Source organism: Caloenas nicobarica, chromosome 11 (genome assembly GCF_036013445.1).
Source record: "Caloenas nicobarica isolate bCalNic1 chromosome 11, bCalNic1.hap1, whole genome shotgun sequence".
Classification (NCBI taxonomy): Eukaryota; Metazoa; Chordata; class Aves; order Columbiformes; family Columbidae; genus Caloenas; species Caloenas nicobarica.
In genome coordinates this window covers 5,998,193-6,025,058 of record NC_088255.1, presented here as the reverse complement: position 1 = coordinate 6,025,058, position 26,866 = coordinate 5,998,193, and the positions used below count along the sequence as shown (strand labels likewise).

The following is a 26,866-nucleotide window of genomic DNA, read 5'->3' as shown; positions in this document are numbered from 1 at the left end:
TCGTCTCGCCTGATTGGCCAGGGCGGGGCCGAGGGCAGGGGCGGGGGCGGGGCTGCGGTGAGGGACCACCGGGTCCTACCGCCCCCCCCCTCCCCCCGCCGCCCCCCCCCGTTGCCGCCGTCCCCGCCGCGGGGGCAGCCGCGCGGCCAGAGGAGCCCGCCCGGGCCCCGCCGCCCCCCGGGCCTCGCCGCCCCCCGGGCCCCTCGCGTCGAGGCGTGGCGCGGCCCGGCCCCCTCGCAGCGCGCGGCGGGGATTGGCCGCCCGGCGCCGCGGGCCGGGGCGTGCGGGGAGCGGAGCGGAGCCCCGGCCGTGTGCGGGCTGCCCCGGCGGGACCATGGCGCTGGGCATGGCGGCGCTGCGGAGGGGCGGCGGCGCGGCCCCCCGGCTCCTCGCCGTGGCCGTGTCCTGCCAGAGCTGCCGGCCCAGAGCCAGCCAGTGCCCCGGGGACGGCGGCCACGGGCAGCCCAGGGACCAGCAGCCGGCGGCCCCCGGCAGAGCCCGGCGCGGCGCCGAGCCCGGCCCCGCCGCGGGCAGCCAGCCCCTCCCGGCCGAGGGAGCCGACACCAAGACCTACCTGTGGGCCAGGTACCACGAGATGAAAAAGCTGGTGTACGGTAAGGGCCGCCTCCGGGCGCTGCGGCTGCCGCCTCTGCCGGGCTTGGCCTTTTTCCTTCTTTTTTCCTCATTTTTCTTGCTCTGCACCTGGGTGCCTTTCCCCGGGGTCAGAACCCTTCTCCCTGGCAATGCCCTCTGCACGGCGGGGTCCTCTGGCGCGGTTTTATTTCTGCCGAAACCTGTCCCTGGTGATCCTCTCCCCGCCCTGGGCTTCCCTGTGCGACCATCCCCGGCCGGTCTCCACGCCGTGTGGGTGCCGCACAGCGGGCCTCCCCGCGCGGGCGCTGCCGCGGCAAAGGCTCGACACCAAGGGCTTGTCGCGTTTGTCTCTAGTTTGCCGTTGGTTGGCGTAAGAAAGCGTGGTTGGACTAGGACAAATAGACGGCGATGTTGGCCGAAGCGGTGAGGAATCCAGGGTCCAACTCCCGACCCTCAGCTCAGTTTGCGTTACACACGTGAAACACCTTTTACTCGTGCATGCGCGAGTGCATTTTGTTGTTCCTCTGGCCAGAAAGTTACCTGGTTCCACCAGGTACGTTGACATCTTGCTAAGCAAGGAGAAAACTCATGTCGCTGGCCAAATCTGTCCATGCATGAACCTTGAGTGTGGTCTTTTTGGTAGCAGCAGATCTCCACTATACTGAACTGTCCTAAAAATGTGAAAGAATAGCTTTTGTGGCATAAGGGTGGGGAAGTTTTCCTACAGTTTCTCGATTCTTGGAATGCTAAAGGTGTAAGCACTGTAGAGAGCGAGGAAGCGTGAATTGGTATCTCCTGTTAAATAGTTCTCCGTTAGCTTTTGTTTGTCTAAGGGTTTGGATGAGGAAGGCAGCCAGCCATAGGCATCTGCAAGAACTGTCTCGCTTGGGCAAATTCTGTCACTCCTTCCTCCCCCAACTTTCAATACATGAGATTTGACATGAAATCTGAAGTCCTTCGCGATGCACAAACATAAAGGAACTGTCTGATGATCCGTTGGGTGCTCAGCCTGCTGCATCCCGGGTTTTCGGGATGTGAGCTCCTTTGCCTGAGCTGCTGAGGGCAGCACAGGGTGCTGACAGAGGACAGTTAATACAGGCTGTGTCACGGTCTCTTGAGAAAACGCTCACATTTCTGTGTGACAGATTGTGAAGTTTGTAATCACATAGTTACACTTCATTGGGACGCAAGAGATACAGTTATTACTGGAAATGCAGAACTAATCAGCAGGACTAAATGCAAAATAAAGTAGCCTATGCATTATGGAGCAGGTTACTTTCAGGTAACTATCAGACATGTTAAATTAAAAGGCCCTCATTTGTTCAAAAAATAGCTCCTGAAACCAAAATGTCAAGACTATGCTGTTATTCAAGTCTTGTCAAGAAGAGACGTAAACAGAGTTCATTCAAGTTGGTTTTAGTTGTTGCTTTGATGGCTAAACCGAGTTGTGCAAAATGTGGCATCAGTCTGTTCCTTTGTTCTTGATTTCTAACTTTGATGTAGAGGTGAATGTGGTTGGGCTATGGATTTGGAAACATCGTCGCGTCTCAGTACTCATCAGCACTGAGTTTGGGAAGACTCCTGTGGTGCCACCTTCTCCCTCCTCTGAAACTTGATCTTTGTGAAGTCCTTTGCCCTCTACTGTCAGTTACTGCTGTTGGTTTTGGAGAGGGGTCTCTGCCAGGAGAATTTATTATGTGTTTTCAGACCAGCTCTTGCTTAGGACCTGGTTTATACAGGGGGGATTCCATTGATAAATGCTGGCTGAGTTGGACGGGGCAGGATGTGTAAGACGAGAGCGTTTGTGCAGTGAAGCTCGGTGGCGGTGCGGGTTCGGTGGCCACAGCCCAGGCGCTGGAAGTTCTCAGCTCTGTAGAAACACGTCTGTGTTCTCCCAGGCTTGAGCGTGGTGACACAAATGGCAGCAAAACATAGCGACACAAAAGGTGCTACTGAGGTAGAAATCTCCCCTTATAGTTGACTCAAGAGAAGCTGTTCTCATAATTATTCCGTATGCCTTTTGCAGCTTTGACTCTTTTCGTTACCTGTAAGAATTTGAGAACAATTTGTGGTTTTCTCTGGCAAAAGGAAAGGTATAATTGCATTTGTCGGAAGGCTGGTGTTGAGCAAGACTTGCTCTATTCTGGTTTGATGGCATCAAGCGCCAAGGAAGGCTGGTGAGCTCTCAGTAAGCAATGTCTGACGTCCTGCACTCTAGGAAACATGCAGTCCTGAAACCCAGTGGAACTGGTAAGCGAGTGAGGATTTGGTTGGAAGCAAGTGTGTATGTTTTTTCCCAGATCTTTCAAACTTGTAAAAGTGGCTACGATAAATCGGCTTTCCTAAGGAACCTTAAAAATGACTCTTCTTGCCTCTGCATGACAAGCTTGAGTGTGGTTAAATGTGAGAACCACAGAGAACTGAGACGAGTTTGCCGATAGCAAGAACTTGGTTAGACATTGATAACACCGAGGGTGTAGCTCAGAGGTAGTCTGCACTCTTTTTAGTTTGTGTGGATCAAGAGATACCTTTGCATCTAAATAATGCGAGCCGCAGTCAGCAACACGTGCCCATCGCATTGGGAGATGGGAGAGAAGACGACAGCCCTGTGTGATCATTGCATCAGTGATTTTGGTGTGAGGCAGAGGTGGTTTTTGCAATCCAGCTAATCTCAAGCAGACACAAGATTTAAGGGCCAAGCCGGGAAATTAATCTAGTGCTATGATAATAAATGCCCTGTGAATCGCTTAGGGAGCGTGTGTATTTCACAGGCTGTGGTATCTACAGATTAAGCTGGGACTGGGAATGACAATTAGCAGCCACAACTGGATGTGCGACCAGTTTTTTTAACCTTCCAGTTCTGCTTTCCTAAATATAAATGTTTTTTCTGGTAAAGAACTCTTATAGCAGCATTTTTCTAGTGCCTTTGTGTATATTAAAAATGTGATTTTGGAGTGAAATGGTATTTTTTAACATTGCTTTTGCTTCATGTAGATTTCATTGGCAAGAAAGCCCAAAATATTTAGGCATAATGGTATAAATTCAAGGCTATGCTCCAGAGCATAGAGTAATTTTCAGCACTCTTTTAACATGGTTCCTGTCATCTAATGTTCTTTAAGTAATAATTCCCTCTCCCTACCCTTTTGGTAGAGGCATCTGCTTCAACTGGTTGGACTCCTTGCAGGAAATGGTACAAAACAACACTTCAAAAGGATGAAGAGGTACTTGGGAGGAAAACTGGCAGTTTGTCTTTAGAAAGCAAGCCAGTGTGAGCAAAGGGAAATTTTTGATTCTTGAAGAATGTGGAGGATGGTGGCCATCCGCTTTTCAGTAGCGTTCTTTCCCTCACTACTCTTGCAAAGAAATTAGTGCAGATGTCTGCTGTGTTTAACTTCTGGGAGTACAAAGGGTGTGAGATGGGTGAGTTGCCTTTTGAATATATTATTCTTACTAATGTGCTGGATCTGAGGCTGAGGGAAAAGGAGCATTTCGTGCACGATGCCCTTGGTACCCCGGGGAGCTCAGACGTGCTGGGCGCCTCCTGACCGGAGCGTTTTTCACATCAGAAGGGGCCATATGGTGTCTTGGCGTCTCTAACCCTTGCTCACAGTTAATTACCTGCTTTCATTTGGATCTCTGCTGTCATGCTGGGAATTGAGCGTTATTGCTTTCTGACAATGTGGGCTATTGCCTGGGAAGAGGCACTTGTGCCATCAGGAAGATATTCTGATTTAAGCAGCTGTTCAGGGTCTCACAGTGGCAAAACGAAGGAGATGTGGTGTGTTTACTTGGCATTTACACTCAGGTGTAAAAAAGGCATGAGATCAAACACGCTTTCTTGTGGTCTGCCTTTGTTGCTGTTTCATCATGTATCGTGGATATGCAGACACTTCCCTTAAAACTGTCAGAGTTGCAAACCGGAGCAAATTGTGCAAGTATGCAGATTCCAGGGGTTTGTATCTATTGCAAGAGCTGCTTTTTCTCCACTCTCCTCAGATGTTCACGTGCCAGTTCTCCCTCAGATCAGCCTTCCTGGGTAAGTGCTGAGTAGACAGTGACTAACAGTGATATTGTCTCCCTTTCTAGTTAGGACCCGCATGGAAAGAGTAGTTGGGATTATCGTTCTTTTTTAATAACTGAAACTGGTTTTCATTTTGGTTTTTGCTTGGTTTGTTTAGTTGTGGTTTTGGGGGGATTGGGGGTTTTTTTTGTGTTTGTTTTTTGGTTTTGTTTTTGTTTTCTTGCTGTAATTTGTCATATCTGTCCAGCAATCTGTTTTGGTGTCTTGGCAGAAGAAAAGCAAAAGCTATCGTTGTTGAAAAATGGCATCTTCATGGGCTTCTGGAGGGTGTCTGTTTTGACTTGAGGATTGCCACGCAAACTGAGGCAAAGATCCTTGGCAGATTATGTGCTGAATGTCGGCAGAGCAGCAGTGCCCCAGCCCAGGACTTGATTAAGTGCTCAGAATTTGCAACCACCCAGGTGATGATCTTCAAAAAACAAACAAACAAAACCAAAGCAAAACAAAAAAACCCACGCAAACGAAAAAAAGAGACAAACAGAAACAGTAAGCCAGGCATGTTTGGGCTCTTGTATTGAAACCGATGTTGCGTGTGCTCCCAGCGTCTGTCTCTTCCCTCTTCCTACGCATGAGCGTAAGGAGGAGATGGACACTGGTCGCTCTGCTGAGGAGGATGCTGCAAGTGCACGTTTACACCAAGTCGAACATGCGGTGTGAGTCTGTGGACTGAAACCCAGAGCTTTTTCCTTCTCTAGGAGATCAGTGACTTTGAAACCACAGTAAATTTAAGATGGAGGATGACAGCGTGGAAGGAGCAAGCTGTCAGCCAGCTGCTGCGAGTCGGTTTGGTGACGATGGTGTGTGATAGGAAATGCAGCAAGGAGGTGTGCGGTGCTCCTGGAGGCGTGCGTAGGGAACGCGTTGTGTGTGAGGCAATGGTGATACAGCGTTTTGGCTGGTGCATGCCTCTTTCTTCAGCCCTTATGAGGTAAGAGAGAACATGCTGTGTAAATCAGTGACGAAATGTCTGAGCTGGGTAAAAGGAGCTGGGCAGGAGGCTGACAGAGGACAGCAGACAGGCTCTGTATGTTTGAGGCTGGAAGAGAGGAGTATGCCTTCATCCCATGGGTCTAAATATGCTTCATAAGTCATACTGCGGCACGGTTACAGCTTACGCTTCTGATCACAGATAAGACTCATTTCATGTGCTTGGCGAATCTCAGACTGCCCTCTCCTCGTTACTAAACCACACTGCTCCTGCAGCTTTTCCTGACCGTGTTTTTGCAAAAGTTGTGGCTGGTTGGTAGATGTTGCTGAATCTAGACAGGTCTCATGTCTTCTATAAAAGGGGAGATGGAGCTCAGGCAGTGGGCTTTTCTGCTGCTCTCAGACTAGTAAAATGTGTTGCCATAAATCTGTTAGCAAATGGTGAATGTTGGAAGAGCTTGACCTCTCTTTAGGGATATGGTAGCAGCAAGTGGGGTGCATTTGTCATTAAAAAAACCAAGGAGAGGAAAGCACTATATATTTGCACTGTGATGTGATTAGAATTGTGTCATTTGCCTTGTGAGGAAGAAAAGCACCACCCTGCAAATCCCAGTGTTATGTTCACAAAAAGTTATCTGGAGGTGAGGAAAGGAAGCGGAGCTCTGTTTGCTTATGGTACAAAGAGCATTTATGATGAGAGGATGAACACTGTGATCATCTGAATCCTATTTACATTTTCCATCTTTCAAAATCCCAGTGAAAAGTACTCTGGTTGTGTCTGCTCTCTTCAGCCTCTTCCAGGAACTTTGCCACCACCAGTCACTGAAAGAGAGCTCTTGTTCTTGCTGTGTAGCCAGTAAGTCAGCCCTCCTGCGCTAAAATACTGCTTTCTTTTCTAGTAATTCCTCTCTAGTTGATCTGGTGAATTGCATTTGAAGGCCGAAGGAAAGTGAGTTGGGAGAAAGGGACGGGTATGTTTTGTAATGTGTCTCTCTCCTGAAAAATAAATACTATTATATATCTGAATCCTCTTTCTTTGGTCACCACTTTGGATTAGTGCTTGCAAATGTACTTTGGACTTTTACATAAGTTCTGTAATAATTCCAGACAAAGTCTTTATTGGGAATGGCTGGTATCGCTTTCTAATAGTATTTTTTTTGTTCTAGATTCAGATGAAACTTGGTTTTATAGCAAGGAAGCACTAAAGAACCAGCACAGAGGTTCTTGCTAAAAGCCAAAAGTTAAGGTAGGAAGGGAAAAAAAAAATCCTACCTGCTTATGCTGTGTAGGATCTGGAAAATGTCTGCACTTTTCCTATCATTCAAAGAGAAAATTACCCATCTTTGAAGAGGGAGGAAACGTCTCCTTCCCCTCTCTGTCCCCAGGGTGGATGTGACTGGGCAACCTGCTGCAGGGAACTATTTTTATTGCTCTTCCTCATCTTGCGATGGAAGTTCTCGTGGCGCGGGGAGCCTGTTCCCGTCCCGCCGCGGTGGTGCCGCTGAAGCTCTGCGCTCTCTGGACTAGCTCTGGAAAACGACAGTCAGGTGGTTCAGCTGCCAGGTCACTTAATCCCATTTTCCCAGTGGTCTGCGGAGCAAAGTGGTGTTCACAAGCATCCGGACCAGTAACCCTGTTTTGAAGCGACAAACCGCACACAAGGACCGAGCTGTTTCCACAGCTGTTTGTCAGAGGAAAGGAGACAACTTGTTGCTATCAGAATTACGTGCTCCGAGACCGTAGCTTAATGTGGGGGTTTTTTACATTTTGTACAAAACTTTGTTTTATCTTGTCCATTAATAATAGTAAAAAAGCCCTAACAATACCTGCAGGATTGCCCTGTGAAGTCTGGCTGCTTCTGTGAGAAACAAAAAATGCCAAAAGGCAAGCCTAAAAATTTCTGATTTGAAGTAATCTAGGTTTCTGAAAGAGGGGAGTTAGCCTGTTTGTCTTGCTCAAGCCTTAAGTGAGAGGCGCATGTTTTCCTGGTGATACATCGCAGCCACCTTTCATGTTGGTGACCCTGCTGAAAATGCAGCTGCTGTGAGTTAGAAATTTGACACTTCAAAATCTCGAGTCTGCTTTGCTTCACGTCGGCCAGAGACCCAAAGACTTTGTTTGGCGGGTTCCTGACACAAAAGGTCAGTCTTACTGTGAAAGCGGTCGGCATCATCACCAGACGCAGCCAGAGGACTCACAGTGTGTTTTTTCATGGGGAGGATCATCTCGGGGGGTTAACGGCAGCAGCGCTCTGCTCCTTTGCTGCTGCTGTGTGGTACTCCCAGCTGCTGCCAGGTCCAGAACAAAGAGCTGGAATTTCAGTGATCCTCACAGTTTCTCTAACCTTTCCCGTTTCCCTTCTTTTAGATCTCCTTCCACCAGGAGTTTGCAGTCTCCTCAACCCGGCCGCTATCTACGCTAACAATGAGATCAGCCTGGGCGATATTGAGATATATGGCTTTGACTACGATTACACATTAGCACAGTATTCTAATTTACTACACTCTATGATTTTCAACACTGCCAGAGACATCCTCATAGAACAATTTAAGGTAATGATGTGCTAAGAATTTCCACTCAATAACGCTTACTGCTGTCTTCAGGACGCCCCAGACGTGCTTGCAAAATGCCACATTGTGTACATGTCAATTACTGGTTTTATTGAGATAAATTTCATGTTTCACAATCTTTGACTGCAGAAAGTTCTGTTTGTATGTGGAATTAATTTCCTTTGAGACAATTTACCATGCTTTACATTCCTGAGGTTTTATAAATATGGAGCAGGAACCTTAGTGTAGAAAGGTCTGATCTGTTTTACTTAACTATGGAAATATTGCCTACAGAATTGCTGGTTCGAGGCACACACGGTGGATATACATGAACCATGGGCTAACACTGAAGCTGTGCGGGACTTGACATGTGCAAGTCAGTGTGGATGCCTCTGTCCAGCATGTCCAATAACAGACACTCTGCAATAGGTGTCTGGTCTGTGCATTTTCTTCGTGTCATGTCTTTCTTTTCAGAGGGGCTCTGCAGTGCCATTGCTTTGCCGAATACGTGCATAGAATGGAGCTCACTGAAAGTGTCCTCACTGTCTGAGTGAATGTGTTACATTTCCTCTAGTGTCCCTTACATGAGAGAAACAAGTTTTGGAGATCCTGATCCTTTGTCTTTCTCCATTCATCCACTTTCTTTGTTGAAGGGCCAAAATGAAGCGCACCTGTTCCTTAGTCAGTTTATGCCCGGGGTGAGATGACTAGCAGGACTAAACTAGCTCAACAGGTGAAATAATTTCGTTGATAACTCAGTGCTTATGCCTCCAACAATGTCACTGTTTGTCTTCCCAGTATCCAGAAGGGCTTGGGAAGTATGACTACATTCCAGGCTTTGCCATACGCGGACTCCACTATGATGTACAAAAGGTAAGCTGTACAAAGTTCAATCTCCTGGGCTTCATCTTCCATTCTGTTGTTTTTAGTAGGAATACTTTCTGTAACTGCTTGCAATAATATCAGTCACCAAATGATCAGTGAGTCTGGAGCATTGCGTGGGTTTTTCTTGCTTATAAACCTTCCAAGGGAAAGATGTCTTTTTTTGTTTGCATAGGCTCTAGCAGAATGGGACATTCTAGCAAAGATCTCTGGTAAACAGCCTTGCCAATTTAAAAGTCAGTTAATTCCACAGGCTAATTAATAGAAAACTCAGCTTGTTTGTGTGATCATTTATGTCTTTCAGGAAACTTAAACAACAAATTTCTATCCTGCATCTCACAAGTACTTGCCAGGAGCAGAGGCATTATGTCTTACTCTAATAATAGAAATGACTTGTCAGGAGAATGCTTTAGGAAGCCTTCCCCACCCCCCACCCCGAATAATAGGACTGCCTGGAAAAAGATCCAAGCTACTTGAGATGCATGCTTCTTGGGGGCACAGGCAAAGTGCAGCGTCGGTTTTAACCCTTTTCAGTGCTTTAGACGGATTCCCTGAAAGCCAGATGCCCACTGATGTGCCGGGCTGCTGCAGCCAGGCAGTCAGGTGGAGCACAGCACGGAAAGTTGCTTCACCGTAGCAGCTTTTCTTATGTTGAGCTTTGAGTGAATTCAGGGAAGCGGGCAGTACAGGCTGGAGTGTGTGGGCTGTTCTCCAGCAGTGGGGAAAAAAAAAAGAGAATGAAGAAAAATACCGAGTTTTCCCATGTCTTTTATCCTACCTGAGGTGACAGCACAGCAGCAGACCGCTCATGTCTCCGACTCTGTAAAGTAAGAAGTAGATCTGTGCGAAACTGAAGTTTCTTTCTGTTTAAATCTCTGGCTGATATATCAGAGGAACACAGAGGTGACTCGCCTAGCCAAGCAAAGCACCCTGTGAGTGAGTAGAAGGAGAGAACTCTCTTTTCTCAGGATCAGAGTTTGCAAAACACATGAAAAACTGGGTAGTGCCTAAGTACATCTTTCAGCCTATTTGCCTGCGCACCTCACAAACTAGTGGGAGGTCTGCCCACGGTGTAACAAGCTGCACTGATACGGTGTCATGATAAAAGAAGGTGCCTGAAGGCTGTAAGTGCTCTGTGGAATCAATTACCTTGTACTGTGGCAGAAACAGCACAAATCATTTGATGCTGTGTCTTTACTCGAGTTGCAGAGCAATGTGGGTTTAGTGTAAGGGTGCTTTCTGTGCTCAGAGAACTTGTGTTACGGCTTCAGAAAGACCTATGGAGGAGAAGGAATGACTCGCTAATAGGGAGTCTGATAGAAAAAATGCAAAGAAAGCTGTAATGTTACCAGCCTGGTGCGCTCCTGAACGTCTTTGCTTACGTGTCGATTGGGGAAGGGGAGAAGTGATGGAGGGGAGAGCTCTTGTGTGAAGAAAATGACTGTGTGCAGCTGCGCTCTAAACCAAAACTTGCCCACTTAGTTCTGCTTAAGATAAATGTTAGGAGAAACAGATCTATTGTGCACACAGAGCTCCTTTGGAATGTGTATGCTTTTGGAAATGAGATAAGAAGAGACTATCTGAGTCACAGAAACATTGTTCTCTCCATTTTTCAACTGCATCCATGTCCATAAACTTTGGAGTGTAACAGACGGTGGTATTTCAGCTCGTAGAAAGGTGGTCTTTTCCCAGAGAGGCCAATAAAAAGTCACAGTATGAATAAGCATGTGTAAAAGTGGCTGAAGAGTAAGTGTGACTTAAAGTACACAGATGTGGGATGTTTGTGTTGGATTTTATTTTCTAAATGTCATTTGTGTGAAACCTGAAACTTACTTAAGGTTGCAATGTAAATCTACCCAATTGTAACAGTAAATATCTGTCCCTTATCACAGAGTCTTCTGATGAAGATCGATGCTTTCCATTATGTCCAGCTGGGGACAGCATATAGGTCTGTCAGTTCTGAAAATTATTTGCTAAATGCCCATATATGCAAAGGTGGATTACTAAATCTGAGTGTATGTTCATGGCTTTTTTTGTTTTCTGAGCAGAGTACAGTCTTGTCTGGCTTATCCTGTTTGCACTTGCTTCAAACGCTTACCTGGCATATAATTGCGGGGAGTTCTTTCTCTCAAGCATTTCAAGCCAAGTGTGGGTGGGAAGACCTGGAGCTTTTTGTAATGGTTATTAACACATCTGGTCACGTACTCAGCGTGACATCTGAGCTGCAGCATGCGTAGGTTAACGTCTGCGAGCACACAGCGCAACTAGGAAAGGACTCCTGTCTTCTCCAGGCAGGACTGTATCCCAGCAGTATCTATTTTATAGATACTGGCAGCAAAGCTTCTGTAAATCTGTGTTGTATTTCTTGAGCCTGGAAGCAAATGTTTGTTGTTTTGTTTTTCTTTTCCTTGAACTCTGGCTTTTTGCCATTAAGCTTCAGTTACAGTAAATACGCTAAGAATATTAAGAAGGGAGTTTCATAATCAGAGAGAGCTGGCTTCTTTGAGTGCTAGTTTTTTGGGGGGGGAGGAAGAGGTTGGTACTGCCCCATATTTCTGTTCAGTTTCATAAAGACAATTTAGCAAAAACACGTTTAAACTTTTTTTTTTTTTCCCCCCTAGTGTCATTTTGTAACTATCCTTCTTGGAGTGTCCTTTTCCTAAACTGTCCTTTGCTTTTGAGCAAAACTGAGGTGACTTTTGATGTCTCAGAGGCTGTACTGTGGTTGAATAGGAAAGGAGAAAGGGAAAGTTGCTGACTGCTTGAGTAAACAGCCATCAAAAATTGTGCAAGAGGCAAAACCTGCAGCAGTCAGATAATCCCATATTCACAAACAGTACAGCGCATAGCCATACCTGTGATAATGGTGTTTCGGGGAAAAACAGAGATCTCTGTTGAGTGGTCGTAGCGAATAACTCGTTTTGCTTAGGAAAACTGAATAGGAAGGAAACATGATTTTCAGAAAGCTCTTTCCCTTACACCTTTGCATTTAACAGTGAAATACCTTATGGAAGCAACCTCTCCAAAACTACGGTTAGCCAGTGCTGCCAAAGTCAGGTGGTGGGGTCGATTTGGTGGCGCAGTTCTGTCAGCAGATTGGTGGCACACAGAGCGAAGCCTCTGTCTGAACTCTCTGCTGGAATGTGCATAAAGCCCCTCAATTAGCTCGAAGGAGCAAACAAGGTATCTGAAAAATGCATTCGGAAAGATTTTACTTAAATCTTAAGAAGCCACGGAGCTGTCAGGCTCTCTGTCTTTTGTGTGAGAGAAATGTGTGAGTTTTAGAAAGGAGCCTGTTTGTCCTGTCTTCTCGTTCTCTGCAGTTTGTAGCTCCGTGCAGACTGGTGATTATTGACAAACTATTTCTGTTGTATGTGTCTAGAGGGCTCAAACCAGTGCCTGATGAAGAGGTAATTGAACTCTACGGTGGTACGCAGCACATCCCCCTGTACCAGATGAGTGACTTCTATGGCAAGGTATTGTAAGCCCTTTACTGCTATGATGCAGCCGCTCTTTTAACAGCCAGGAAAACAGAGTGAATTGTATGAGCATGTAAATTATTCCAGCCTCCCCTGTACTCTAAAAGGCTCAGTCCCTAGTGAGCTGCAGTGTGTGTTTTTGTTCTAGTGGGAATTTGCCCCAGAGGTTATTTAGCAGTTTAGCATGTGAAAGCCATCTGTGAAGCTTTCCTAAACACCAGGGCTATTGGCCTAGAGCTGAATGGCTCTGGAGACTGACAGGGAGATGTTCCTTGCTTGTTCCTTGGCCAAGTGTAGCCCCCAAGCTACCAGGGCAGCCTGCAGTGATGGTATTTGCAGTGAGTTGTTTGGGAAGGGGGTGTGTGTGTATAGCAGCAGGGTGCTTGTAATGTCTTTCTGTCTTTTAGGTTTTGGGTAGGGTTATTTTCCTTCATGAAGGGGATCCCCCCTCCATACCTCTTCATAGGGTTGGCCTCTGTGAGTGTTAGGGTTTGTTTTGGTTTTTTGGCAGAAAAACTGCCACACTAAAGGACTGAAATTCTGTCTGTAGGAGCTGTAGAAATCCTTTGGTTGCCTGAACTAGAGGAAGTAAAGAGGAGTTTTTCTTCCTTAAGTGCCTAGTGTGGTGCAGTGGGCAAGGGGGGCCCTTTCCCCCCAGAACTGCTTTGTTTCTTGCCCTTTGTTAGTTCAGTTGCCTGAGGGGAAGCTGGAAGGAGAAGGGCAGGCTTCCTCTGGTCATACCCCTTGGAGTCTGCTGTGTGAAGTCTCCAGCAAGGTCACTTTTTGACTTCTCTCTCTCTCTCTCTCGGGAACAATTAATCTGAGTGGTTGCTTTCTGGATAAGTATATACTCTGTTTATAGCTCAGTGTTTTTTCCAGCTTTGAAATAGGATGTTTCCGTTTCAAATGTGATATCTGTCTGCAAACTGCACAGAGCCTCCCTCTGTTTAACTCTCCTCACTGTTGGCCAACTTGAAATGATTTCACCTTTCTTTTTAAATAATTGTAAACATGAAATTTGCTTCGAGTTGTGGCCTTTTGTAGGACCAGGCGCTCAAGCCAAGGTGATTTTCTGTGTTTCTTTGTATGTACCAGGTGTTTTCTTCCCTCTTGTAGTTTAGTACTGAAAAATTCAGTAACATTTGGCTACAGAAATAGCAATAGTAGCTTATTCTTTCCAAAGAGGTGAGTCTCCTCCTAATAATCCTAATAGGTGGATCCCAAAGAGAACAAAAGTGTATACAACTGATGACATTGGCACAGCTTGTGCCACTAACACGTCAGTGGGAAGGCACCTGGGTTAAGATGACTGCTGGTGTGCAGGTGCCGTGCGTTGGTGTGGAGTGAGGGATCTTTGACCTTGTCCTCTTTGGTGTGCCATGCCGATGTTGCTGCCTGTTTGAGTAGCAGTAAGTTCTGCCAGGTCAGCGATTCCAGGAATGAGGCATAAGACAAGTGGGCCTGATGTAGCTAAAGTGCTTAAATATTCTGCCTCAAGGATTTTCTTGATCCTCTGTTGGCAGGAGTGTGTGGAGAGCTGCCAGCATCCCGACACCTGCAGTAGGTAGGTAGATCTTGCCCGGGGTCAGACAGTGCAAATTGTGTGGTTTTCGCTGTCAGGACTAGCGCTGGCCTGTAGTGAAGGTGGGGAACTTAAGGGTGTTGTGGAAAAAGCATATATAGTATTCTTTCTGAAACTGCAGTCCAGTTTTCATCCTGATTTGTGTCAGGATGTCTGCTGGAAGGGAGCTGAGGCCACTAAAGGGAGGAGGGGAGGTTGGATTTGCCTTGTAGGGTGATGTCACAAGGCACAAAACCAAAATCACAGTTGACTACCTACAAGGTAAGTCTTTGCTGTTAACATTGAACATTTAACTGTCTCCTCTATGCTTACGGTCTTGGTGGAACAGGTCATTGCTCTGCTGTGCTCAGCTGAATCCCACACCTAGTGATTTTGGTAGAAACTGCCTGTGTCCTTCTTGCTGCTTTCCCAGAATCCCTGAACAGGAGAAAAAAAATGGTGGGGGCTGTTTTCAGGAAATTTTGGTTTTACTGGTGGGAGAGATGTTCTCTTAGCAACCACGTATCAAAATGGACAAAAGTGCGTTCAAAGGTTAGTGTTTTGGTTGAAAAGAGAGGGCTACTTGCTGAGTGGCTGGGACTTTCTACATGAGTATTTTTGTTAGCCTGCAATATCTTCCAGATGGTACTGGGTGATATGAGTTTGTTTGTTGGCTTTACCTTTTTTTTAAAAAAAAAAAAAAGGTATTTTTTGTTTAATGTGTCTCTAATTTTTTTTTTGCTTTCCAGGGTCCTTCACTTAAGCAGTTTATGGACATTTTTTCTCTTCCTGAAATGACTCTGCTCTCTTCAGTCATTGATTACTTCATAACTCATGGCATTGAGTTTGACCAGGTGCATCTTTACAAGGATATATCTGTAAGTAAAATGTCAACTTCTTAGCATGTGAGCTCTGCAGTACCCAAGCCTAAGGGGCTATTAGTGAGTAGCCTAATATGACAGCATTGCAGCCCCTTTAGATTAAAGCATTAACAGGGAATATTAAAAGCTGTGTTTTCAGATGTGAGGTTTCTGCCTGTACTACAGAGTTGGTGTTGCTGTACATTATCTCTTGCAGGAGTGCCTAGGCTGGTTAGGTTGAAGGTCCTTCTGTGGGAAATATGTCACAAAGCTTGTGTAAATGTTTTCTGGTTCTGCAGATTTTTAAGCTCTGTGTTTTCCTGTTAATATCTCATTTTTCAAAGAGGATTGGTCTGACCATGTACCAGTTTGCTTTATACAGCGATTGTTTTGAAACACCTGCCTTTGCCTGCTCTGAGAATCCAGCCCTTCCCTTTACACCTACAGAGCAGTCTGATCCTTTTGGGATGTTTTCCAGTGGGTGACTGTAGCTTTTTGAGAGCCAGATACTCCAAGGTGCTAACTGTGCCCTCCAGCTTCACTCCTGGCTTTTGGAAGGGCTGTGTGGGACTATCAGTGTTGTTAGGGTGAGCTGTTTGACTTCTCAATGCTGTAGGTGAGATGTTCAGTGCTTGAGATTGCCGCCCTGGGTGACTCCATTGGTAAACGATGCATCTTCCTTGGTAGCCAGGCCTTATCACGTGACTTTTTGCACGGAGAGGGGATTTTTGTTTGTACCTTGTGGGAACCTTATGCTCATCCACTGGTAGTGGCCCATGTGTAAACTGTTCAGTCTTCTTGTGAGGGAAACAGAGCTCCACGTCTGTGCCGCTTCTTTTGCGATTAGGTTCCCCCTGTCAGCTTTTCACAGCCAAGGATTACAGCTGATGTTCTGACCTTCTGTTGGTGCTTGATAAGAGTGTGCCAGCCAGTTTCCCACAAGGCCTCAACATTTTTCTAGGGTGTTGTTTGTTGTGGTTGCTTTTGCTCTTGGGGTGGGAAAATGACAAAAGGGGATACAGCTGAATCCTGAGGCCTTTTGTTATGAGTGTCTTGTGAGCCTTTTTTTGAGGTCAAAATGGACTCGTTCCCAGTTGAAACCTTGAGAGCAGGTGGGTGGTTGCCATAGCCTAGTATGTACTCTATACAAGGTAAATGGTGTGCTCAAGGCCCAGAACTCTGGAGTGCTAATCCTGGCATTTGTCTTTGCATCCTTTGCTGAGGGATGTGGTTATTCCTGAGGAGTGACTGAGACAGGCAGAGTTCCAACAGAAAATCTGTGCCAGTGCCTGACATCTATACTGAAAAGGTGGGTACGGTCCTGCGCTCTCACCAGAGGAGTCTTTGCTTTTTTCTGTACAATCAGGATAGACAAACATTTTTGCAAAACTTACCCCTTTTCAGTATCTGAGTGCAAGCACAAAACACAAATGTTTGCAAACATGAGCACAGAGATCATAGAACAGTTGGGGTTGGAGTGGACCTTCAAAGCTCATGTAGTCCAACCCCCTGCCATGAGCAGGGACATCTTCACCCAGATCAGGTTGCTCAGAGCCCCCTCCAGCCTGGCCTGGGATGTCTCCAGGGATGGGGCATCTGCCACCTGCCTGGGCAAGCCGTTCCAGTATTTTACCACCCTCATGTCTGGCCTGAATGTCCCCTCCTTTAGTTTAAAACCATCACCCCTTGTCCTATCGTAACAGGCTCTGCTAAAAAGTCGGTCCCCATCTTTCTTAAAAGCCCCTTTTAAGCATTAACAGGCTGCAATAAGGTCTCCCCAGAGCCTTCTCTTCTCCAGCTGAACACCCCAGCTCTCTCAGCCTGTCCTCCCAGCAGAGCTGTTCCAGCCTCGGATCATTTCTGTGGCTCCTCTGGCCCCTCTCCAGCAGGTCCATGTGTGTCCTGTGCTGAGGTCCTGTGCTGGACGGGCTCAGGTGTGCCTACACGGGCAAGTGTCGAGGAGACTTGCGAAGCCCCAACTGTTATTACAGCACAGGCTCACAGTGGGTTAAGACATGTCCAAACCTGACACTCTTCTGTAATTCCCAGTGGTAATCCCGATTGCAGCGCTGCGTGTCAGGGAGCAGGCTGGTTGAGCTGCAGACACTGCACTGAGCCAAAATGGAAACCCTGAGGCAATGGCGAAGGTAGAAGCTGACATGTAAACCAAGTAGTCCCGTCATACCAGTTCGGTGTCTCTGTACTTCAGATTAAGAACGTACAGCTTACCCTGCTTTCTTTTGGAGGAGTTTCTGAGCTCTGTTTGACACCTCCCCAGGCTACCAAGATTTTTACCTGCAGGAACCTTACAGTTCTTTGCCTTTCTTTTTTTCTTCTTTTTTTTTTTCTTTTGCTTCTTGTGGGGAGGGGTTTAGGGAAGGAGCACGCTAGAATCTCTTTCTGCTCTGCAAAAGTAGTTTTGACACAAATCCAAAGTGCTGGTTGCTTTTAGTGCCAGTGCTGGTCAAGAGAAAGATGTTTTCTTGTTAGCACTTACTTTTTGTTGTTTCTTTCCAATAAGGCAGTGTCTGGGTGAATGAGATGTGATCTGTGCCTTTTTATGGTTCAATTCCACATGGTGGAAAGAGACTCCTAAAACTGTTTTGAGGAGGTACGCCCCCTCCTTCATCATCCCCCCTCTAAGCTGTAAATTCTGGTTCCCTCCCAGCTTTGAAGGAAGTGATTTTTGGGGTGACGAGCAGGTTTCACCAGCACTGCTGTGAGACCCCGTGACTGTGTGGTGTTGTGTGCAGGTGTCACCGTAGCAGTGTCAGTGGTGAGCACGGGAATCCAGTCTGAAAGGGCAACTCGTGAATGAGCGCACACAGTGTAACAGGGATTTAAGGGTCCTGGGGAAAGGTGGGATCATCTAGATTGTCAAGCATTAAAATGGTACTGTTAAAACAAGCATTTGCATGTGCAAACACTGAAAAATGTGTTGCTGCTCTGGAAGTGGTTTGCGTATCTGGCATATCTCATTGACTAGAGACTTGGGAAGAATCTCAGTTGGGTGTGTCAAAAAATGTGTTGCATCTTGGCCTCTGGCCTGGAAAATAGAGGATATTTGCTCTTGACTTGATCTGTTTTAACTTACCTCCCTCTGAAAAGTGGGCAGCCCTGTTTTGGCAAAAACCTCTCACGCTCCTCATGGAAGCTTCTCCTCTGCCTGTGCGCACTGGCCATCCGGGGCTGGGAGCCGTAGCCCTCCTTGGCTTGTGGGGAGCGTTTTGGAACCACAGCTGCTCACCTCTGCTGCCATTCACCCCAGCCACGCTGCATCCTTTGCCTCACATTTGGCAGAGCTTCCACAGGCACAGGAAGGAAGAAAAGCCAGATAGTGTCTGGCCCAGTACGGTTTTGGGGCAGTAAACGGTTTTGGAGTTGCACAGTTTTGATTGCTGTGGTAACAGTGTGTTAACATGTGCTGGTTTCCAGGAAAGAGAAGGGAACTCGGCTTTCATTAATAGGTTTTGAGGTTTTTCCCCTTGTACTGCATCAGCTGAGCTAGCTGCTGGGTCTTCTATTCGGCATGTTGGTGAGCCTCGCTGTGCAAGGTCCTCTGCTTAGCATGAATGTAGCTTTTGTTCATTAAGTGAGAAGAGGGGATGTGTTGTTACTGTGTTGGTCCTTGGTGGTGGCAATAGGCTTGCATGCTGGGAAACAGGAATGCCACATGTAAAACTGAAACTTTTTTCCCCTGCCCTTTTCTTTAGGATGCAATTAGAGATGTACATGTGAAAGGAGTGATGTACAAATGGATTGAAAAAGATCTGGGTGAGTTAAGTAGAGCTCTGGTGCCAAATCCATTTTGATGTGTCTTGTACTATATGGCATTCTGTGTGAGGTGGCTGTGTAGGCCCTACACACAGTCACAGGAGTCACAGGGACACAAAAATTCATTGAATACTTAACTGTGGCATGCCTAAAGGCAGCTGAGGGGTAGAGCGGCATTAAGAACCAAGTGGTCTTTAGGGTCAAGTGGAAGATCTATTTTAAAGTAGAGCAAACCACCACCACCTCATTACTTGTGTTTCTGTTTTTCTTCAGCCTGTGAGTGAGGGGTGACAGTCCTTGGCATGATGGGAACATGCAAAGGGACCATCTGGGAAGGCTTTCTGGTCACTCAGGGAAAGGAAAGCTCCTGGTAGCAACATGGCCTGGAGTGGCTGTGCCTGTCCCTTGTGATGGGTTGGTATCAACCCTCTTTTTTGCCAGCCTTTTCAGTTCCTCAGGCTTTCTCTTCCCTCTAGATGGGATTGATGAGGATAAGGATGAGGAAGACCATTTTGTCACCATGGTGGTTCATTACCTGCTTGCCTGATGAGGATCTAACACAGTCCTCTTGCATCCCTATCAATTAGGGGCTAGGTTTGGTTTTGTTTTTAAAGAAATGTGGTCATTACTTATGCCAAATTTTTTTTATTGATGATGTCTATTTTATTTATTCCGATACAGAACAGTATATTCTGCATGGGGATGAAATCTACGCTGTGCTAAACCGCCTGGTGAACCACAAGAAGAAACTCTTCCTCATTACAAACAGCCCCTTCAGCTTTGTGTGAGTACCGTTATGGCCCAGCCATGGGTCACCACGGCTCAGCAAGAGCTGTGCAGTGCGGTCTTTCCTGTGGGTATTTGGAAGTTGTATGCTAGAGGTTTTTGTGGCAAGAGTCATGAGAGCACTCTCTGGGAACTGGTTGTGGCGAACGTTGCGTCCCCCAGCTGTCCCTGCATCATCAGCTCTCACATTTTGAAGAAGATATGAGCTGTGGCTGGCCACAGCGCTACAGAGCTGCCACTTTAGATCACCCCTAGCAGCTTTTGCTGCATCACATACTTCTGGCTTTCCCATGGTACAGGAGAAAGGGTGGGACAGCTTGAAACAGCCAAAGTGCTACATGAGTCATCCGTGCAATTAAGCACCCTGAGGGATTCACAAATCTCTGTGCTGTTGTAAAGATGCGAAGTTGGGTGAAAAAGAATACTGAATCTGTTAACTTTTCTGTTCCTTTGCCCTTAGGGACAAGGGAATGAAACACATGGTTGGCAAGAACTGGCGGGACTTATTCGACATGGTCATTGTGCAAGCTGACAAGCCCAACTTCTTCACCGATCGGCGGAAGTACGTGTCCCGGGGCTGATGTACCACACTGCTACATGTGGGCCCGAGGTTTTGCACCTGCTTCTCTCGAGTAAACGGCTCCTTTTACCTTCCAGAAGAGTAGCGGTTTTCTAAGCATAATCTTGGTCCAGCAGGCATCCAGCCTGCCACTGCCTTCTCAGATACTCTCTGAGGAGATGAAAACCAACCAGTCTGGGAATAAGTGGATGGAATGGGTTGTGCCAAGCAGAAAGCCTGTTTCTAAAATTGGTGATCTTAGGGCGCATCAGTTTTGTCATGTTCTGAGCTTAACTTAGATTTTTAGGGGTAATGATGTATTTTAATCTTTAGAAAGGAAGGAGTGGAATGATGTGTATGAGAGCTGGCCATTTCTTGGCTCTAGGTCTTGAGAGTGTGCCAAAATCTTTCCTTTTCCTGTTCCCCACAGCAAGTATATATGTGGTGTGTTTTTGGGGATTTGCTGTGTTGTTGGGTTTTTTTTTAGTTACAGGATACATGCTGTTTGGTAATTGGCAGCTCTGGAAACCTTTGTACGTGGCAGCTGGGTTTTGTGGTCAGTTATGAGCTGTCAAGGGACTAGCGGACAGGCAAGCTGCTGTCCTTGCTTTGGTCTTTGTATTATTGGCTTTGGGAACTTGTGTCTGCTTTGTTGCCTCAACCTATGACTGACTGGGAATTACTGCCCTTGAGGGAGAAGTCTGTTCTTTTCTTTTTATGTGTTTTCTTCCCCTATTTCCCAGGCCACTAGCATAAACAGGAGTAAACCTACGAAATGGCTTTATAAGTTGTGCTGACCTTGTGAAGATTTTCTTCATGGAATGTGGGTGAAGTGTCTTAAAGATGTAGCCTGGAGCTATGACGGTCTGTCCCTCTAGGAGTTAAAATCTTACGGCTGCATGATGCTCAAGGTCCACACCTGTAGTGGGCCAGTGGAATGGCAGGGCACATCCATCCAGGGTGAGGGGAACCTCCTGAGGGTGAGCTGTAGTGAACTGTGTAGTGTTTTCTGTAAGGGAAAATGCATGTGTGCACTGAAGACCACTCGTGGCTGAGGAGGCTCTTGTGCAGGCAGGCTGTAGAGTTCATGGTGGGAGGCTGGATTCCTTCTGCCCTAAGGCAACTCAGAAACATGCAATATTTCTGGATGAGATTGTACTCGCAGCTTCATGTCAAGGCTTCTGATCCCAGACCTCACAGTTTGGAACTTCCATCCCAAGAGAGAGCAAAGTTCCCGTTAAGCATGAATGTTCATGGGGGTCAAGTAACTTAAGCCTTGCTTTGTTTCTTCTGTCCAAGTGGAAAGTAACCAGGCAAGCCCTCAGGAACAACAGGAGGCAGCTCAGGTCAGACACCGAGATCAGCACAGACACTACTTTCCATCCGCTCTGCAGACTGCTTTATCCTATTAAGACATTCCATGGTCTCTGTTGTGCTGGGCCATAGCCAGACTGGAACAGGACACAAAGTGTTTGATGGCAAATCCACCTTGGCCTTAGCATTTCAGAGGGAGTCATTATTTTTATTATTATTTTTCCTCTTTTCTGTAACTGAAAAGCAAGAAGAGTTGTTGGAGATATTGGCATGAAATGGTTACAGTCAATTGGAGCATTTTGAAAAGTTATTTCCGTCTCACACTTTCTCTTTCCCTGAGAAAATAGAGCAGAAGGTCCAGAAGGTCACTTCTCACGTAGAGCTTTTATGAGTTGTTACGTAGGTAAACAAGTTTTCCAATTCAAATTGTGGTTACTGGGTAACAATCACCAAAAAATCAAAAGAAGTTGACATATTCCCCCCTTTTTTTCCAGACCTTTTCGAAAACTGGATGAAGACGGCTCACTGCAGTGGGACAAAATAAACCAGCTGGAGAAAGGAAAGATCTACAAAGAGGTAAAGTGAATGGATGCGTAAAGGGTGTGAAGCAGGAGCCTGAGATGGTGGGGACTTATAAGACACCTGCAGTTTTAAAAGTCACTGGAAAGCAGGAAAATCTGCTTAGGCGGGATAGGGGAAAATGATGGGTTCTTCTGTAGGTCAGTTGCGGATGTTTGATGTTTGAAAAGTGAAAACTGGAAGTCCTTGAAAAGAGCACCTGTGATAGTTGAGGGCATTTGTAGGAAGACATGCTGTGGGCTGTGTGCTGCGCTGGCTGGTGGCAGCGAGAGGTGCCCTCTGTCCGCGTGCAGATTGCTCCAGCTGGCCCGGTGTGACACTGTCCCCCCCCAAATGCTTTCCGCGTGTCTCTTGGCATGCTGTGGAGCAATAGCCTTGTGATTTGTGTGCCTCTGAAAAGCCTTTCAGCTTCTGCTGGGATGTAACCATTACAGTAAATGGTCTTTTCCTATATCAGAAAGCCCTGCCAAGGCCTGTGTTGCCTGTCAATGTGCGATAAACTGATCTCTGAGAACAGTGAGAGATGCTTCATGGCCGGTGTAGAAAGGCTGCTCTCCTGGCGATCACAGCTTTTACAGTTGCAGGAGGCAGCGTTGAAGTAAGGTATAACAGAGCTGCCTGGTAGGAAAACTTGTTGTCTGCGGCTGGTCTGTCCCCTGAGAAAAAGTTGCTTCTGGCTTTAGGACAGTTTGTTCTGGGTGATATGAGCTGTCCACTCCCACAGGAAGAAACTGTTAGTAAGATCGCAGTTAAGTATCCAAGACCTGACTTATGATAGAAAAGTCGGTCGTGTCCTTGAGCAGTGCTGTTGGGAAGCCTCTGGCCTGGCTGGTGGGTCTGTCAAAGTGCTCTGCTAGAGTCCCATCCTCTGCCAAGAGCGAGGAGCTGGGAACATGCAAGTAGAGCCCATACAAAGTCTCCCTCCCATGGGTCAGCAGCTCCCTCAGGAGAAAAGGTACACCTGAGCCATGGGGCTTATTGCTGAATTAAATCCTGCTCTTGACCACCCACATCCTGTGGCCACAGGTTGGTCACCCAAGTGAATGGTGCATCGGGGAAGGGAAAAAATGAGGGAGGAAGGAGGGATGAGTGGGATTTGGGGCTGCTCTCCATTTCTCCCCCTCCAGGCTGTTCATCTGATTGCATCAAGGTCGTTGCCTAACTGTGGTTTTTGAGGTGTGGCAGAGTGTGTATCCTGGTTGCAGTCCATCCCGTCCCCAGCGTTTTTGCTTTCTTGGAGTGCCACAATATGCTTCTTTCTAGCAAGTGTTAGTGGTCATGGACCCTACTGTGCTGGTGATGTTGCTGGAGGCCCATGAGCTGCCCAGTTCCTGCCCCCAAAGCACAGCTGTATGGCAGCTGTGCTGTGGGAGTCTCACATGAATGGGACCTCAGGGATTGGTGGTTTGCACTGGGGACTGGAAAGTTCAAGTGATGGCCCTCTAGTCCCTCCTTTCTGATAGATGTGATGATTTCTCTTTTGGCATATATATTGTCCCATCCCTCCTCTGGTCTGCAATCTCAGGAGGGGAATGGCTGGCTCCTGGAGGTCACATAACAGGTCTGTGGCTCAGTGGAGCTCCAAGTGCAAGTTCCTTGGTTCTCAAGCCCACTGTTGTTTGAGGTGACCAGGGCACAGCAAAAGGACCACCCTCTTCCCGAGGCCGTGGTCCATTTCCCTGCTCTGCCAGCGGCAACCCTCAAGGAAGCAGCAGCAGCAGCAATGTCATGTCCAAGAAACGCGGAGTTCTGCCTGGCTCCATGTTTCTGTGCTGTTAAGGGAAGTCTCACAGCTCCAGTGATGCTGCAGCACCAGAAGGCCCTGCACTCTGGTTCTGGGCACTCTTTGCAGCACACACAGCATGTTGCCAGTGGCCAAATGCAGAGCTGCAGGCTGCTCTGGGAGCTGGCTTGTGTTTGGGGGTTTTCTGTCCGGGCCGGTGCTGTTGGGTAGGCGTGCAAGCTCTTCCCTGGCACTGGAGCCTGGCTGGAGAGATTGCTGCCGAGTGGCTCGCAGGTTTGCATCGACTGCTTGTGCTGGCACAGTCTCATCTGCTGATGGTGATGGGGCCTTTTCCTTTCCTAGTGGGCTTTATTTCCATTGTGACTCCTGAGGAAAACTTGTGTGGAGGTGGAAGTGGGATCCCTGAAGTCTGTGTGCGGACAAATGTTTTGAAAGCCCTGAAAGCTGCTCTGTGCTGCGCCTTAGGGTTTGGTTTGTTTTACTTAGCTGTGAATCTGCCCAAGCTGCCTGGTTTTTTGGCTTGGTTAAGCTATCCCTGTGAACGCGTGGGTGGGATTAGTCTTTCGGGTTGGGATGGTGGTCAGTGATGTGAGAACAGCCTCGAGTGCTTCTGACTCCAAAAACCTTCCATGGTGGTGCTCACCTTATCTCTGGTGCACCCTGTGAGACAAAATCATTATCACCTGAGCCAACAACTTCTAAACCCAGAACACCTGGGTTTTTTCCTGTCATTGCTCAGGCTTTTTTGATTTAGTTTGACGTCTAAACTGCCTTCTTTTGTTGCCTTTTTAGTCCATGTAGTCCTCTTGACATGCTGTGCTCTGGAGCACAGAGCTTCCCTTGAATTGCCTATTGGGTTTGGAAGAGTTTTTGCCTTTTTCTGTAGCCTAGGAAAGCTGAGGGATATACAAGGGAGTTGTGACATGGGAAGAAAGTGAAATAAGGTGGGGAAGGACAGAAACATCTGGGTTTCAATGGTGGGGGAGTGAGCAGGTTGACATCTCATGAGAGTGCTCACTTCTGCATGTGGTAAGGTGGCATGTCCAGTCGTGTTGACAGCAGTGCTGGGGTGGCTGCCCAGTACTACGCAGCAAGGATGGAAGCATTTGGCCTGTAACCGTGTTCTCCCTGTGCTCCTTTTACTTGCAGGGTAATCTCTTCGATTTTCTGAGGCTGACAGGCTGGCGTGGGTCCAAAGTGCTCTACTTTGGTGACCATCTGTACAGCGACCTTGCGGTAAGTGAAAAGGTCTCTGCTCTGCAGTGAGGTGGGAGGAACCTGCGTGACTGTTGTGGTTGCGGCTGTGTTGGAGTGCAAGGCAGGGTCCTGCTCCAAGCGTTCAAGGTCTTGGCTACGCTATGCTGGGTGCTCTGCAGGCTGCAGCTTTCAGGGCACCCCTAGGACACATAAGCATCCCTGCTGTGCTGTCAGACAGAAGCAAGCAGTGGAAAATGGGCTCCTGAAGTACTTTCTGTGGGCAAAGCACATCTGCTGGTCTGTTAATTTGAGAGCAGCTTGTGTGGATCCCAGATTTCTAGGTGCTTCACACAGCTGATCCTGGGGTCCAGGAGACAACTGTTGCTGCATGACTTGGGCATGGGCCATGGCTGCCTGTCCGCTGGGAATCTATAATGGGAACAGACTGCTCTTCTGGGAAACAGGGTGTTTGTGTTTGGCTTTCAGTCTTTATGTTGAATTCTTGGTTGTTTTTTCACGCTGACCTCTAGGACCTCATGCTGCGTCATGGCTGGAGGACTGGAGCCATCGTTCCTGAACTGGAGACGGAGATTCGGATCATAAACACAGAGCAGTACATGCACTCCCTGACCTGGCAGCAGGCTCTGACTGGGCTGCTAGAGAGAATGCAGGTAAACAGCTCCTGTCTGAGTGGGACAGGTAACATGCTGCCTTCTGAGTCTGCATTTTGAGCTTAGCGTGGGCACTGGGGGACATACCACGTTGCCTGCGTTCTCAAAAATATCTCATCCTCCTCCTGGTGCAGTGGGCTTGTGGGTTTGTGAATTAAGGTGGAAACTGGGGGGAGCTGAGGTGTGGCTTGCAGGACTGATGCTGTGTGGTGCTTTCTGCTGTTGTCTTTGCAGATGTATCAAGACGCAGAATCAAAGCAGGTGTTGCTGGAGTGGATGAAGGAACGTCAGGAGATCAGGTGAGCATTGTGCATCTTGCTCACGAGGTTTCCTGGCAGCTCCCAGACCTACATTGCCTCTTTTTTTTCTATCCAGTTTTGGGGACAGTGGTGCTGCAGCTGTTTGGCTGTGGTCCTCCCTGGTGTCACTTGTCCAGAGGTGGGCGGCAGCAGCACAGTCCTGCAGCCTGGGAGGTGCGACTGGTGTGAAGGCGGGAGGGGGGAAAGGGAGGTGGGGCCACCCTGTACTGGGAGGGGTTGGTGGGCTCTGCAGCTCCTGTCTGTGCAGGTGGGTCCTTGCCTGTGACAGGTACAGTAAGAGTGCATTGAGTATTCATCAAGTCTCTGCACGGGGACTGGCTGCATCATGGCCTGGGTGATCCCAAAATGTCTTCTGGGGTGGCCCAGGGATAAGGGATTGGAAGGGGAAGAATGTCACCATAGCCTTTTATCTACAGAGGACCATCTCTTTCCTATCAGGTCGCTGACGAAGAACCTGTTCAACCCCCAGTTTGGAAGCATCTTTCGCACCTTCCACAACCCCACCTACTTCTCTCGTCGGCTGGTGCGGTTCTCTGATATCTACATGGCATCCATCAGCTGCCTGCTGAACTACGACGTGAACTTCACCTTCTACCCCCGGCGCACCCCTCTACAGCATGAGGCTCCGCTCTGGATGGATCAGCTCTGCACAGGCTGCATGAAAACCCCGTTCCTCGAGGAGATGGTGCACATCCGCTGAAGGGCCAGGTACTGCGGGACACAGCACAGCGTGTGGCTGTACGCGGGGCCGGGCTGCTCGGCCAGCAGCACCTCTGTCTACCACTAAAGGGTGTTTGACACTTACGTATGTGTGCAGATGGTGTGTTTATTTTTTTTTTTCCCCTTCACTGGCCCCGTCCCTTTCCCTGAGGTGATCTGCAGGCTTGACAGAGGATGGGGGCTTGTGCTGGGCCGTATGTGAGGCACAGGGAGTCCTTGGTAGGAGCAGGTGAGATGGAGAGCCAGTGCGGGAGAGCTGCAGCTCCCTA

At 47.7% G+C, this 26,866-nt stretch overlaps 1 protein-coding gene across 1 annotated transcript; it reads left to right on the top strand.

The window, feature by feature from the left end:
* The first annotated feature begins 49 nt into the window (after window positions 1-49).
* Window positions 50-26,681, top strand: NT5DC2 (5'-nucleotidase domain containing 2). The gene is made up of 14 exons (XM_065642992.1): window positions 50-614; window positions 7,970-8,154; window positions 8,950-9,024; window positions 10,926-10,981; window positions 12,416-12,509; window positions 14,823-14,951; window positions 18,647-18,707; window positions 19,389-19,491; window positions 19,954-20,055; window positions 21,861-21,942; window positions 24,839-24,925; window positions 25,417-25,557; window positions 25,792-25,856; window positions 26,316-26,681. The coding sequence occupies exons 1-14, from the start codon at window positions 335-337 to the stop codon at window positions 26,575-26,577; spliced, it is 1,722 nt and encodes a 573-aa protein (XP_065499064.1). The 5' UTR covers window positions 50-334; the 3' UTR covers window positions 26,578-26,681.
* Window positions 26,682-26,866: the final 185 nt, after the last annotated feature.